Raw genomic sequence first — 15993 nt, forward strand, 5'->3', positions numbered from 1 at the left:
TATGCTAAAATCTATACAAACCTGTACATTGTGTTACAGCCAGTGAGATGAGGCTAGAGAACAGTTCGGGAAGCTCCGGTCGAGTTGGTATCAAGCAGTATGGCATCTGGGGACGGATATGTCCTACGTCCTGGGACGACACGGACGCTGATGTCGTCTGCCGCTCGCTCAAGTTCAGAGGTAACAACGTACTCCAACATTGTACCAATTGTGTACCAGATTAAAGTCAATCTCAGTGTGTAAAAGATTTAAACCTAGACCGGCCATCAGACCCGGAAATCTTGACAAAAAGTCTTACTCAGCAGAGTTCTTTACTAGATCATCTCTCCCTAGTTTGAAACCAAGAATCACACAAGTAGTAGAGACAAAAATAATCAAGCCAAATGTTTTTAAAGATGTTTTCAATATTTTGGAGGCTATATGCTGTTCAACAGAGTAACTTCAGTCCTTTTTAGGCTTGCAATTCTACTACTGGGAATCCAATTTTTAATTTGAAATTCTGACATTTAAGGAGGCGTAGCATTCCAAGAGACTCCGTCTGGCAGCGGACCTTTCTTCATGGGACAAGTGAATTGTCATGGCAACGAATCATCGCTGTTTAACTGTTCTGTGGGAGGCGATGAGTGTGACTCCCAGTACTCCGGCGCCGCAGGGGTGTTATGTTATAAGAATACACGTGAGTAACATCGGGGTTGTTATGTTAAAAGAATACACATGCATTACATGTCTTTGTCCGCTAATGATCGGGCAATCTAAATGCTTTCAAAAAAGGGTTTCAACGGCGTTTTGGAAGCGATGTGTGATGTCTGAAGGATAGAACTGAATCATTACAATCTAAATCATTCAAATAACAAAATTAATTTATCCCTAGGTCGGTTTTTTTTTTTTTTTTTTTTTTTTTTTTACTTTACCATAAAGTTATTCGTCTTCACTACCCAAGGCATTTGAGTGCTAAGTCTTTTGAGTGCCAAGGCGCTGGAGTAATCAGAAACCAGAAACCTTGGCAAGCGCAGTTGATAATTATTCTGAAACATCGTAAGTCTTCAGCAATATACCTGTTTAAATTCATATTGATATCGATATTAATCATGTATTCTCTCATATAGCTAGACCTATTTCTTCAGAAAAACTGATATAATAAATCACAGTATTTATATCACAACACTGTAAACAATACAATGGTAGTTGTGAATAAATTCCGACGACAGAAAGATGGTCACGGCCAATTCATTGTATTCACGTGGTACGTTTGCTCTGCAGCTCCCAAGCTACACCTTGTCGGAGGGTTGGACAACTTCGGTCGGTTGGAGATCGTCATGGACAATGAGCGAGGCTCCATTTGTGATATCGGCTGGTCCCGCTACGACGCTACGGTGGCCTGTAAACAACTTGGGTTCAGAGACGGTGAATACAGAAGGTATATACCTAGCACGGTGTAGTCACAATGTTCAACTACACTGCGGAATCTGTTATTTGGGCTCCATATTTCAGATACGGGCTCTATATACTCACTGTTTGTTCATCGGAGCGAATTAGTAATTGTTTGTTTTAATAACACGGTGATAAACTGATATATGTTAAAAGGTTTACATGATAAAATTAAAGATTGGCATTACGCCTACATTGGGATATAGGGAGTTGTTCAGTTTTCCATATTCCTAACATATAAGAATAGGAAGTTGTTTTAGTTCTGAAGAAGTCTGGAAATGACTCCTGTATTGGGTCCAGTTAGGCCCTTTCTGACGGACAGTTTTCTAGTTTAGAAAAGCATCATTTTTTTCAAAGTAAATTATCCTGTCAAAGTAAAAATGTGTTGCAAATATGTTGTATATTAGATAGGTTTCGACCCTAGCATTGATTTCAATCCACAGCAATGCTCAAAAGTAGAACTATCCAGGAATAATGTTAGGTCATGTGTTTACACAAGTTTGGTCACCCAGTGTATTTATTTTTTAAATAGTAATAAAAAGCCTATTGTTCCATCCCACCATACATACTTAAGAATACACAATCACCATAACCTGGATTAAAATGTTTTCATTTTATTTTCTATCTAGAGGATTGGCAGGACCACCCATGCCCAAGTTTCTGACATCCATGAACTGTTTTGGCGCTGAGAAAAGCCTGTTTATGTGTAAAAACCCAGGCTGGAAGAAAGGGATAGAAGCTCGATGTAACAATCCAAATCATAATGCTGGAGTATTCTGTTATAATAACGGTAGGTAATCCTAATGTGAAACTATAGCTACAATGAGTAATCCTAATGTGAAACTATAGCTACAATGAGTAATTTTAATGTGTTACTATAGCTACAATGAGTAATCTTAATGTGTTACTAAAATTATACAATGACTAATCTTAATGTGTTACTATAGCTACAATGAGTAATCTTGATGTGTTACTATAGCTACAATGAGTAATCTTATATATTACTATAGCTAAAGTGAGTAATCTTGATGTGTTACTATAGCTACAATGAGTAATCTTAATGTGTTACTATAGCTACAATGAGTATTCTAAATGTGTTGATATAGCTACAATGAGTAATATTTATGTGTAACTATAGCTACAATGAGTAATCTAAATGTGTTACTATAGCTACAATGAGTAATCTTAATGTGTTACTATAGCTACAATGAGTAATTTTAACGTTTTAATATAGCTACAATGAGTAATCTAAATGTGTTGATATAGCTACAATGAGTAATCTTAATGTGTTACTATAGCTACAAGGAGTAATCTTAATGTATTACTATAGCTGCAGTGAGTAATCTTAATGTGTTTCTATAGTTACAATGAGTGATATTCGTGTTACTATTACAATGGTTAGTAATTATATAAAGTTACAATAGAAAAAATCGTTGTTATAGTATGACTAAATAAAAGTTTTCGGGGAATGAAAAAATCTCTTCAAATTATCCAGATTTCAATACAACCAAGGAGAAAGACAATGAATATGTGTGAACAGGGGTTACATTGCATTTCGCATGAATGATGCTCCACTGTAACTGAAGAAAAATACTAGTTCGTCTGCTCGTGTGTTTTGTAGAGAAAAATACCATTCGTCAATGATGAAGCATATTTAAGCAATACTTCAATTTCAAATTAAGTGGGTCCCATGGTACATGTAGTAAAGGTCAGTAATAATATTTTGTTACTGTTTTTACGACATGATTCTATGTTACAGTGAGGATCAGTAACGGTGAAAGTCAGGATCATGCTACAACAGGCCGTGTAGAGATGTACAATGACGGTAAATGGATCACCGTGTGTGCCGACCAGTTCGACAAAGATGATGCCAAGGTGGTGTGTAAAGAGCTGGGCTTTCCGTACAGCAAGCCACTGATGCCTGGGGCGTTTGGCTCCAAGTATTATCTCGACTCCATCCTCCAGCTCAACTGTACAGGGAAGGAAAGTACCATATCCAAGTGTCAGTTCACTGAAGGAACGTGCCCAAAGAGATCTTATAACTACGCAAGCGTGCTCTGTTCTAAAAACCCAGTTGACAATAATGGTAAGTATTTCAATGATTTACTCCCCTTATATACATCCTCATATCTCTCTCACCAGACGGTATAACATACATATACTCATAAAGGCTACATACATTCTCATATTCCTCTCTATAACCATAAAGGCAGCGGTGGTCGCCATTTTGTCCCAACGTCCAACAAATCCTGACGTCACGCCATTTTTCCTGACCTCATTTTATTGTTTCCGTCTTGACTTCGCAATAAATTACCGGCCAATAGAAATCGTTCCATGTCATATTACACTAGTGATGTATGCAAAAATATTACACGGGCGTAATCACTGGATATCAGGCGGATTATAAGATATATTCTTATATCCCTTCTGTGCCAACACGACACACATATATTACTGAAACAAGACACACGAACATTACTGATATATTCATATATCCCTTGTTATAGATTATCCCCTATTATTTTTCATTTTCATTCTGAGAGACTATCTATAAATAATTCTAACTGTAAGGTTGATAGTTTATTAGAGTAATTAGGTTCCAATATGTAACATTCCAGTGACTAACAAATGATGTTACTGAATGTAAAACAAACCAAATCTGTATGATTCTTGTTCATATTCTTCAGAGGTGAGAATTGTCCCCGCCGGTGATTTCCCTGCCACAGTTCTGGTAGAAAAACACGGAATAAACGGTACTATATGTGCGGACGGGTGGACCGAGAAAGACGCCATGGTGGTGTGTAGACAGATGGGTTACCAGGGAGGCGCCATGTTTGGGTCACGATACTACAGCTCACGGACACCTATCTGGATGTCAAATGTCAACTGCCTTGGAAATGAAACCAACATCAACCAGTGCCCATACAATGAGACCGCTGCTCAGAAGTCTTGTCGGTCAAACCGACTGGCAGCTCGAGTGTTCTGTTACAAAAGTTCTGGTAAGATAAACTTTCTTAAACTTTCTAGCAAATAGCAATTTAAGTTATCACCACGCACAGCACTACCATCTGGATAAGATAGAAAAGACACAATCGAGACTCTCTGACCATTTTTGTATAGTGATATGGATTGATGTACATTCCATATCTTCAGTGGACTGACAATTTTATCAGACCTCCTCTTTGTTTCACGGTATATTCCATAAAATAAGGATAGGGCTAACATAGAAATGTTGATGTCTGTCTTAACTTATTCAACCTTGAAAACACAGTTAGGCTCTTCTTAATAAAAGACTAGACCCGTCCATTATGTATTTTCAGGGGTGAATAAGCTAAGGACATTAATGACATTTAGTTTGGTTCTGTAGGATTTCAGATACGGTTAGGTGGCTCTGACACCCAGTACAGTGGTCGTGTCGAGATGGCGTACAATGGTGAATGGGGGACCATTTGCGATTCCTTCTGGAACAACGACAACGCTAAGGTCGTGTGTCGTCAGCTTGGTTTTGTTGACGGCGTGGCTCTGTCGTCAGGGACGTTTCCGCCAGGGACGGGACGCTCGTGGCTGTACTACGTACACTGTACTGGGGATGAGAAGGCAGTGTGGGAGTGCGGCAGCACTGGCTGGAATGTTACACACACGTCATGTCGTACACATCGATATGATGCCAGTGTCTACTGCACGGGCAAAGGTAATCCCAAAGCTGATTTTAAATTTGATTTTATGTTTCATCCTTCTTTATAACTAATTAAAAGGAAACGCAATAGATAAATAATTAAGATAATTAGGATATACATTATGTAACAGATTCCTTTGGAATTTTTTTGCTAAGATGACTAATTGGATTTGGTTAACGTAGATACATTATCCTGATACCTTAATCATTACTTATGCCTATTCGAGGTGATTTGTGCAGGTACAACTCTTGTTTATCAATATAAGCAACTGTTAAATAAATTTTGAATGATTTTTTGACGACAGTACGGTTAGAGCCCAACATTACCTTCGGGGCTGTGGAGGTTTGGCAAGATAATGAGTACGTGTTGGTGTGCGCCGACGACTTTGATGATGTAGACGCTCAGGTGACCTGTCGAATGCTTGGCTATCAAAATGGCATCAGTATTTGCTGTTCTGTGTTTGGAAACATGAGTAAATACAAGATAGCTATCAACAATGTGCAATGCAGTGGACAAGAGGACTCCATCCTGCAGTGTAAATACAGCTACCGTCTAGACGTGTGTCCTAGCGGCAAGTACGCCTCCGTCGCCTGTTCCAACACAGCCTCAAGTGGAGGTAAGCATCCTGGCCTTAAGAGATAGGCATCCCCGGCCCTTCGAGGTAAGCACCTCCGTCCTTAAGATGTTAACACCCTGACCCTGAGAGGTAAGCACCCCGACCCTTAGATGTAAGCATCCCCTGTCCTTAGATATAAGCATCCCCGGCCCATGGAGCCATAAACCCCGGCCCTTAGAAGTAAGCACCCCGACCCTTTATTAACCTTCATCCACGAATTATGACCTTTGAGTTATCACTATATTGACCTGTGTTCATAGAATATGACCTGTGAGGTATTACTGTATTGACTTTTGTCCACAGAATATGACCTTCGTCTGTCCGAGGGAGTTATGGGAGCAGTTGAAGTACGCCATTTAGATGTGTGGGGGACGATATGTCCCGAAGGCTTTGACGACCGTGATGCCAAAGTCTTGTGTAGGGAGATGAACTATCGTGATGGTTTTTCTTACTACCGACATGAGTTTAATTCTGGACCCAGGAAGAGCCTTCCGTGGCTGTCGAATCTAAACTGCTCCAGTTCAGAAGGATATCTCGCTCGGTGTGGAAATCTCCGCTGGGGAGATGTACGCAACTGCTCACTTAACACAAAGGCTGCCGTGTACTGTACATCGGATTCAAGTGAGTTTACAATATGCCTGTTATATCTATTTTGTATGAAAAAGTGTGCCTCTGATAACTGTTTTGTATGAACAAGTGTGACTATTTTGTATGAACTGGTGTGCCTATTTTGTATGATCAGCTTTCCTATTTTATATGAATAGGTGTGCCAATTCGCCTTGTGAACGGTTCTAACAGCCTGTCAGGACGTGTGGAGATCTCCATCAATGGTGAATGGGGCTCTGTATGTGGGGCGTCCTACTGGGACGATAAAGATGCCTCCGTCCTTTGCCGCATGTTGAACCACTCCAGCGGCCGCGCTCTGAACTATGGCCACTATGGCAGTGGTAGCGGTCCCATCTGGATAGGCCACATGAGGTGTAAAGGCGATGAGGACTCCATATTCCATTGTCCAATGAACTTCAACAGTCGTTACACTAGGGGAGAGAACTCTGATCCGCTTTATCGGCGATCGTTAGTCAGTAGATCTCTGGTCATCCGTCAGTTTGGCTGTACGACACATCACACAGACGCTGGCGTCCAGTGCTACGATACAGGTACGGTGTATAGTTGTATCTTAATGTAGTCATGGACTTGGTTCCTGAATCAAATGAACAGAATTCATCAATTTCTTTTAATAAAAAAAAATAGTAGAAAGAACTACAGTACTGTATCAGCACATTAAAACATCATACTTAATGCATTTCAATATCCAAATCCCTGAATATCAAGCATAAGTCAATAGAATGGTATTAATGATGCTACATACTTCTTTCCAGTTCGACTTGTGGATTCTCATGACGTGTTCTATGGACGCCTGGAACTCTACTCCAACAAGTCATTCCGGAGTGTTTGTGACGTGGGTTTTACTGATGTATCAGCAACTATCGTTTGTCGACAGCTGGGCTATAAATTTGGTCGGAAGCAATGCTGTTCAGCCTTGGGCCCAATCTCTAACATTTCTATAAGTAACGTCAAGTGTATGGGCCATGAAACCAAACTAGACTCCTGTGACTACGATTTATCGCCATGTCCGTCCAACAACTATGTGTCTGTTTACTGTTCTGAAAAGGCTATACTGCCCGCTACAGGTACTAGCACACACATAATATCGGTAGATTTGCATGTACTAGTAGATACATGTAATATGGAAAAGACAAACATAATATTTTGAGCTGGTTGGATTTTAGGATATCGCTAAATTTTTGATAAAAATATTCTTGTTAAATGTCCATGTATCTATTTTTTTAAATACTATTTATATGCTTTAACCTTTTTTTAAAATCATTTAGCATTTCTTAAATAGAAAGAAAGGATAATTCCTACGACACTGTTCATTTGAGGAGTGTCCCTTAACCATTCACCTTCACAAATAACGTTGAGTCTACTGCTCAACAACATTTTGTTAAACATTCGATTATAATTCCACTTTATTTTACTACTCTTTCAGCTATGCAGATTAGGATTGATAGGAATAAATATTATGGATCTCTGGAAGCCAATTTATATGGATTCTGGGGTCCGATTTGTCGGAAGGATTGGGACGACAAGGATGCCAACGTAGCGTGTACCCAGCTAGGCTTTTCTGGAGGAGTGTCATACCGGGGCACCACCAACCTTAAGACCCCAGTGGCTGTGGGACGATTCGACTGCAATGGCAATGAGACGAGACTTGACCACTGCAAGTACAAACTATTAGGAGATGATCTAGGCTGTTCATCTAAGATAGTATTTTACAGGGAAACCGCTGGAGTCTTATGTTATAGTAACAAAGGTATTGCACAGTTATTCATATATCTATAATTATTTTCCCCTTTGTTTTCATACTAAATCTGGCTTCTGATTGACCGATCCATTATTTCCATATCAGTACTAAAATAAATTCCGACGTTATCGTGACGTCACAATAAAAACATTGACGTTACGTATTGATTTGGAAAAATAATCCCTTAGAAAATCAATGGGATCGTACGTGTAAATGTTTTTTTTTTATTTTATAAGGTAGCGTGCAAAATGAATTATAAGCATTGAATACAGATGTCATTAATTTTCTAATTTCATCGGGTTGGGAAAATGTTTTATAAAAAACTATTGTGAGAATCAGCTGCGCGGATTCACACAGTTTCAAACAAAAATTTCTTTCATGACTTTCAAAATTTCATCATTTCAATTAGAATGTAAAACATTCAGTATAAAATGAAAAATCATATCATAATACGCATGTGGTATGTAATCATGTTCCTAATCCAGCGTATTACACTGCTTTATTTCAGAGGGTGTCTCATTCCGCATTAAGGGTAAGAAAAACCACGGCTCAGTGATGGTCAAATACAATGGTGAATGGGGGCGTGTTTGTGGGCGTGGCTGGAGTGACAACGACGCCTCCGTCTTCTGTAAACAAATGGGATTTGTCGACGGTAAGGTAGGAGAGAGCAAGACGGAGAAGGGGGAAGGACATGTATGGATGGATTACGTCAGCTGCAGTGGAGATGAGAAGTCTCTACTGGAGTGTAAGGTGAACTGGGATCCGGACTACGCGTCCTGTTACGACGCCACCGTCCTGTGTACAGACTCTGGTAAGGGGAGCTGCCATCAGAATGAGAATATATGTATATTGACGTTAGTTTCATGTATAGTTTTCATGTACCATTTTTATAGAGTAGGTAGGGTTTTAGAATTTTACCTGCTACCTCTATTGTATAATCGTAAATGGTGACTAAATTTAGGATTTTATCTTTTCTCTTCCTCCTAACTAGCTTTGTTCTAACTAACGTCTCTCATGACACCGCCTCACTTTTGGACTTCTGCTGTCTCCTGACCAAGACACACCAAAGTCTATAAAAGTGGTAGTGTCTGCTTCTGCTTAGCGCTCAGCATTAAGGGAGTAGGACGAATGGTACGCCCGTTGAATATACCACAGTCTCCCAATTCACACACCCGCACTTCATACACACAACACATCGCATGCATGGGAAGCCGTCCTTACATGACCCTGACTATCAAAAGGACATTAATTTAAGCAAATACACAAACACACACACAAGTATAGGGGTTTATATCATTAGTGTTTCCACTGTTTTCAATTCTGTCCAATCTGAGTTCCATGCTTTGGCAACTAACAATTTTAATTTCTTTGTCCCTGCAATGAGAGTCACACACACTGTAAAATTACCAATACCTGTCCCGTTTTAATATAACGGCGTTGGTCATTCACGTCTAACATATCCTTCTAATTTAACATCGTTGTTAATTCGATAAAAAAAATCACCATTGTGATATCTACTAATCATTCGTAATTTCTTTGGTGAACTTTGATTAAAACGAGAAAATATTTGTTCCACGTCTATTTTAATACTTGCTGCATCTTGTTTGTTACAGTGCGGTTGGAAAAAGGAAATATGGTCAGTCACGGAATCGTTCAAGTCTACATGGACAAGATAGATAAATGGGGCGTCGTCTGTAATCACGACTGGGATCGGCCGGCCAACCTCCGTAAGTATTGTGGGTTTGTGTGACAGATAAGAGTAAGCCCTTAATCATCGTGTATTAAAGGTGATTACAATTATATAATAGAAGATTTTCTCGTAGCTTTTCATCTTGGATTGATAAGAAGCATTCGTTGTTGTTTTAAGATAAAAATATAAATTATTTTTATTTGGCGTTCAAGAGACTCCTCAGTATCATACATTGCATCGTAGTGGTCAACACTCAGGACCACGATGCTGATTTCACAGATACAGCGTCGCAACTTTGTAGTCTCTCAACAGTTTTTCTTCTCCTAAAATGTATGGCTGGAGGTTGTCTCACCCGAACAAGTCCAAACTAGGGTGTTACTGTCCAACAATACTCTAAAAGTGGCCTAGTTACTCGCTCAGATCACTATAGACACGCGTCTAGTTTATTCGAAGTGAACACGTTCGCGGATGGATACTGTAAACCAATTTTCTTTCCCGGCTAATAAATTTCGCAAAGTGAGTTTCAAAACAGGTTCGCTGAGATAATTTTTTGAGGAATGAAAAATTATTAGAATTTCCATATAAAATATGTTGGTAAATATTAATTCGCGAAGAAAATCTTTCACGTATTTTGTTGGATCGCGAAATTCGCAAAGTAAATCGCACGTGAACAAAAGTTGGTTTACAGTTGTGGATGATAATATTCCCGGTGATATTATATTGAGTGTGTGTTTCGTAGGCGTAACTTGTCAACAACTTGGATATGAGCATGGACTGGCTATTTGTTGTGGGGCCTATGGATACCTCTACTCACAGAGTCTGGCTGAGAGAATACAGTGTTACGGAAATGAAACAAAACTTCAGGATTGCAAATCAGACAATCCATACGGATCATGTTCAGTGGACTACGCCGCTGTTGCTTGTTATAATGGCTCTCTATCATCAAGTAAGTTTGTAAATATAATCAACAACCAGTTATTGGGACGATACTTGTATATGAATATTTATAGATGCTCCAACGCTTACGAATGGTATTTTTTCTCTATCAAAAACAGGAGTAGACGAATCAATTACTCAAAGAATCTTTTTAGAACCTTGTGATACTAAAACAACGTTGGTCATGTAAAACCCAGTATTAGTTATTAATAAGTAAATATTTCACAAACAGAAAGGGTAATTATTTTGGATTGTCCAACATATGTGGTACACAGAATGGGAATTAAGAAACAAAACTATGAAGTCAGTTCACAAATCGACACCATGTTAAAAAGGACTATGTATGGTTTGTGCCCCTTTTGGCCTCCAAACGTCAGATTTTTAAACCTTTTAATTAATGATTAAATTGTTGAGAACAACATTGATACAATACGTATGATGGTCGTGTATCATTTCAGCTTGTTTGTTACTTGAGTACGTCCTTAAACACACTTTATATTTATATTGAAGATATATATCGTATCAAACAATGAGCAAAAATGTCAAGTTATCAAATTAAATCAAATTATACAAGTTTCTGATTGTTACCATGGCAACCAAAGCTGCAAAATTAGAAAACGTTCATTACAATTTGTAAAGGATGCTTCAAATACTTTAAACAGAACAACTTTATTTGTCACTGATTGATTTTGGGGTCCAAAGGGGGAAACCATACGTAGTCGTCATTATCAGTCTGCAGACATCTTTCATGTGAAATTTAGGTAAATTTTACTTGAAAATGGCAAAATTGCACACAAAAAAAGTTGAAAAGAAATTGATCTTGGCCTTGAATTGATATCAAAATATTACCTGAGTATTATTCGAAATTTACATTTTCATATTATATTTACATGAAATTAAGCCGAAATTCTTTTCAGCTCACATTAAATGCTGACATCGTTTGCCTGTATAACTAAATTATACTTGATACGTAGTCATTCTGTTAAATTTTGAAAATAAAATCAATATTAATGAAGAAGTGTCGAACATAATTACAGTTTTAAAGTGAATAGTCGGGCAAAGAATACCAGTCTAAATGCGTTCATTGGCCTTCCTAAAGTTCACATATATTAATACGACGGTCAAGTTCTGCTTACGTTTCCCAGTTCTGACCATTAAAAGAAAGAAAAATTGAAAGCATTGAACGCGAGGCTGCGTGGAAATGTAACCACGGACATAGTCAGCCGGGAGGACGTTTTAGGATTCCTATACTTTAAATTAATTTCTTCGTACGCAGATAGATTCTGACGAGAGATTTTATTTTTCTATTTCATAAGACTGGACACATTCACACCATTTTTACTGAATTTAGCCATCCTTGCCCGACTGTTCACTTTAACAATACCTTATGGAAACATTTAGTACAATACAGTGTCCATTCTGTTACAGATTACAGTCTAGGCATTCAAGGCTCTAGTAAGGAGAGGACTAGTAATTCTGGGTCAGTGGAACTCAAGTTCCTCAATATCACAGGGCGGATATGTGCCGACGACTGGGACGACAACGACGCAACGGTGGTGTGTAGAGAACTGGGGTATAGTAAAGGTACAGTACTTTAGGACATTCTTCATAGACGCGAAGAGCGTCTTTCGCATCTATGAAAAATAGATCCGTTTGTTTTTTGTCTACGACTTCATAACCCCAAAAGATATTGAGAATAATGCTCATAATATAACTCAGATAACTCAATCAGGTACTAATTAGGTATACATTTCCATAATTTTACTTACTTTTACAATAAAACAGTTTGAGTTATGGCACATTGATGTCTTATCTAATAATTCAGTTTGGCCAATGACTGTGCCGCTTTTTAAATTCCCCGCGAAAAGGTTTTGTATTTATGACGTCATAATACATGACGTACAATTCTTTCGGTCAATGGAAAAATAACCCCAAAAATTCTAACCAATAGAAATGATTGTAACATATTATGTAAATTATAAGTTATTAATCTTAATCTGCTACAGGGATAGCCTACCAACACAAAGTGCTGTTTGGGAAGGGGAACCCAATCTGGGCTTCCTCGGTTCACTGTAATGGATCTGAGTATTTCCTCAAAGACTGTGCCAATTTCACTCTTGGTCAGGTGAAGCAGTGCAACTCCCGGAAGGAAGCTGGTATTCTGTGCTTCTCAAACAGAGGTAAATTCAATTACCGTAACGGCCGCTGTTCTATTTATCTGTCACCTAGATTGCATTTTATTTCCAATGACTGCACACTTACAATCCTGTAAGCGTTGATAAGTTTATCAAATTTTCTTTCGTCAATGGTCCGTTGATAAACAATTTTTAGCGCTATTTTTCAGTATTCAATGTTTTTCTCTCTTTTTTTCATGTTCCCTTCCGATTTTCGTTATGCATATTGCATTTTAGTACCATGCGACAAGGTTGCTAACAGACAGCCATCTTGGATTTTGATCATTTAAATTACTTACCTTTAGTTTTACAAATACAAGAGAATTGTTTTTCATCAAATTTGAAGTTTAGTACTCATAGTTTGCATCTATTTTTATTTCAAAGATTTGTATTTATGTATTTTCAATAAGATATGTCTACATTAAAATATGAGGGCAACAGGTTTCTAGATTTTACACCGATAAAATTTATTTTTATTTTTTTAATATTTAATTGTGGATATATGGAAAGGTTTTTATGACGTTAATTGGAGGAGATAAAGAAATCTTTATATCGGATTTTTTTTAAAATTGAGAATGATATCAATGATATTTTATTTTGAACTGTATTCATTTATTGTTTTTTTTCATTTTTATTTTTTAATTCTTATTTTTCTATGTGTCACCTTTATTTGATATACCTCAACTAATTTCCAGGTGTTAATTTCCGTATAAATGGTTCGAGGGCTGCAGGCCGTGTTGAAATCTCGGTAGATGGAGTATGGGGGACAATGTGTGACCGATATTGGGACAAAGCAGACGCTTCTGCCTTCTGTCGCTATTTTGGATTTGCCGCTGGATTTCCCTACAATACTGACAAGTACAAAATATCAACAGGACGGGTTTATGAACCAGACATGCACTGTAATGGCAACGAGAAATCCCCACTCGAATGCGCTCATGAGGGCTGGAAAGTGGCAGAATCGGGCAGTTGTTGGTCACATGACAAAGACGCAGTAGTCCATTGTTATAATACAGGTAAATATTGTAGATATATAATTATTCTTGGACGAGGTGTGATCAATGTTTATAATATAAGTTAGGTTAATACTGTAGATATATAAAAATCCATGGACCATGTTATCCATTGCAATAATACAGGTAAATATTGTAATTGTGTAATTATACCCCTATCCCGAGCAACGAACGTAAGGGCATATGCTGAATTAGGTTTAAAGTATATTCGTATGTAGACACATCGACAGACTACTCCTCCTCAAATACGGGAGGGATTTTAATCCTTATGGAATGTAGATGTACGTAATTTATATCGAAACACCGCCGTTTTTAGATTTATGCCCACTTGTTATAGGGGTGGAGGAATTAGTTGGCCCTCTGAAAGACAGTTCTATTTATTTATTGACCAGGTGGGAAGTTATTATATAATACTAACTCCCCTTTTAAACAAAATTTTCCCTGCCATTATGAGAAACAAGGTTTTATCTGGCTTTTATATAAAAATCCGGAGTTCGAACCCGAGACCTCCGAACACTTATATTACCCGATGTTCTGCCGATTGAGCCACCTAGTCACCTATGATGGACCCAATCCATTTCCTCTATAGTCATCTCTCCGTTACCAAATTGTTCGCCCTCGAAGACAAACGAGACCTTTATACCACCCCCGTGAGTGGATTATGTGATAAATAGTTCTATGAATGCTTTTTCAGTAAAACTGGACTCTGGCGTCGGTACTGATGTGAAGGATGGCCCAGTGCTTTACTATTTTAACAACACGTGGAACTTCATATGTGACAAGGGTTTCAACGACCTCTCTGCGCGCAAGGTTTGTCAGGAGCTTGGATTTGTGGATGGACGTGCCGTGTGTTGTTCTGCCTATGTTACAGGATATCAGGACGTCCTTGCCAATTACTCCTTGTCTTGTACTGGAGGTGAAGACTCTATCGAGGCCTGTCTGAAACCATCCTCATGTGGCCCCTACGACACTTACGCGTCTGTGATTTGTCTCAACCAGACTGATTACGACAACAAGACAATCAGGAACGGAGGTAAATATGGCTGTACAATCATGAGGATACTTATTCCGTCTTTGATATCACAGATCTAACTCCCCTGCGGGTAGGTATCCAATTGTGACGTCATTTTTTGTGAGTCGTTTTCTCTTAAAATATGACATTAAGCTCGCAAACAGATGACGTCACAATCAATACGTACCCGAAAGGATGAACTCTGTAATTTGCAAAAACAGAATACTACACTTATCATTGTCAATTCTACAGTTAAAGGGTTATCACAACATTGGCCAACTTTTCATGCAAAAAGTATTTGTGATGTAACTGAAAATATTTTCTAATCCAATTTTCTAATAAAAAAAAGAAGTTAACCATAGTTTACATCTTATTCTCATATGACTTAAAATTACTTTTAAGTAAAATACGGTCTCCTTAGTAATTGACTATTAATAATTTCCCTTATTTTATAACAGAAATGAAAATAAGCATTGCGAAGACTGAAAAGGGAGCTGTTCATCGTGGTCAGTTAGCAGTCCATCAGTTCGGAAAAGAGGGTCGCATCATGGCCACTCTCTGGGATGACAAGGAAGCTCGAGTTTTCTGCCGGTCCGTTGGTTTTAAATATGGATTCGCTCATCCATATGCTAAAAGTCGCTTTGAAGCAGCATCACCATTCTTCTTGAGTAGTTTCAACTGCACTGGAAATGAGAAGTCCCTGTTAGAATGTCCGTATTTTAGCCGTCTCTCCATGGCTAACGGGACCAAGGAACACATGGCGGCCGTCGTCTGCTACGATGACAGTGGTGAGATTATTTATTACTCTACAGATCAAGGTGGAATGAGGATATATGTAGAAAACAAAATCATACCTTTATCAAATATCAGGGTTGTACCTTTACAATTACAGGTCAAGTGCATCTAACTCATGATCAACACTTCACAAAATATATATCGACATTTTTTAATTACATTGTTTGCTTGACCGATTCAATGTTGTTGAAAATATTTAAAAAAAAACAACACCTGTATTAACATCAGTGAAATATATCAATTCTCGATTAAAAGACATTTACATTTTACGCAATACCATCCATGTT

The 15993-nt window shown here is 38.2% G+C and overlaps 1 protein-coding gene across 1 annotated transcript in view; it reads left to right on the forward strand.

The window, feature by feature from the left end:
* The window catches only part of LOC138333831 (scavenger receptor cysteine-rich domain-containing protein DMBT1-like), a 28298-nt gene that overhangs the window by 3458 nt on the left and 8847 nt on the right, over positions 1-15993 (forward strand). Inside the window, exons 5-24 of the mRNA XM_069282446.1 lie at positions 40-180; positions 512-676; positions 1261-1417; positions 2058-2218; positions 3188-3514; positions 4116-4427; positions 4796-5119; positions 5410-5721; positions 6025-6342; positions 6486-6878; positions 7101-7412; positions 7772-8095; positions 8595-8897; positions 9700-9813; positions 10516-10722; positions 12141-12296; positions 12719-12892; positions 13582-13902; positions 14594-14932; positions 15370-15699. Coding sequence (XP_069138547.1) covers positions 40-180; positions 512-676; positions 1261-1417; positions 2058-2218; positions 3188-3514; positions 4116-4427; positions 4796-5119; positions 5410-5721; positions 6025-6342; positions 6486-6878; positions 7101-7412; positions 7772-8095; positions 8595-8897; positions 9700-9813; positions 10516-10722; positions 12141-12296; positions 12719-12892; positions 13582-13902; positions 14594-14932; positions 15370-15699 — 5190 coding nt within the window. The remainder of the gene's footprint in view (positions 1-39; positions 181-511; positions 677-1260; positions 1418-2057; positions 2219-3187; positions 3515-4115; positions 4428-4795; positions 5120-5409; positions 5722-6024; positions 6343-6485; positions 6879-7100; positions 7413-7771; positions 8096-8594; positions 8898-9699; positions 9814-10515; positions 10723-12140; positions 12297-12718; positions 12893-13581; positions 13903-14593; positions 14933-15369; positions 15700-15993) is intronic.

Source organism: Argopecten irradians, chromosome 10, assembly GCF_041381155.1.
Source record: "Argopecten irradians isolate NY chromosome 10, Ai_NY, whole genome shotgun sequence".
Lineage (NCBI taxonomy): Eukaryota > Metazoa > Mollusca > Bivalvia > Pectinida > Pectinidae > Argopecten > Argopecten irradians.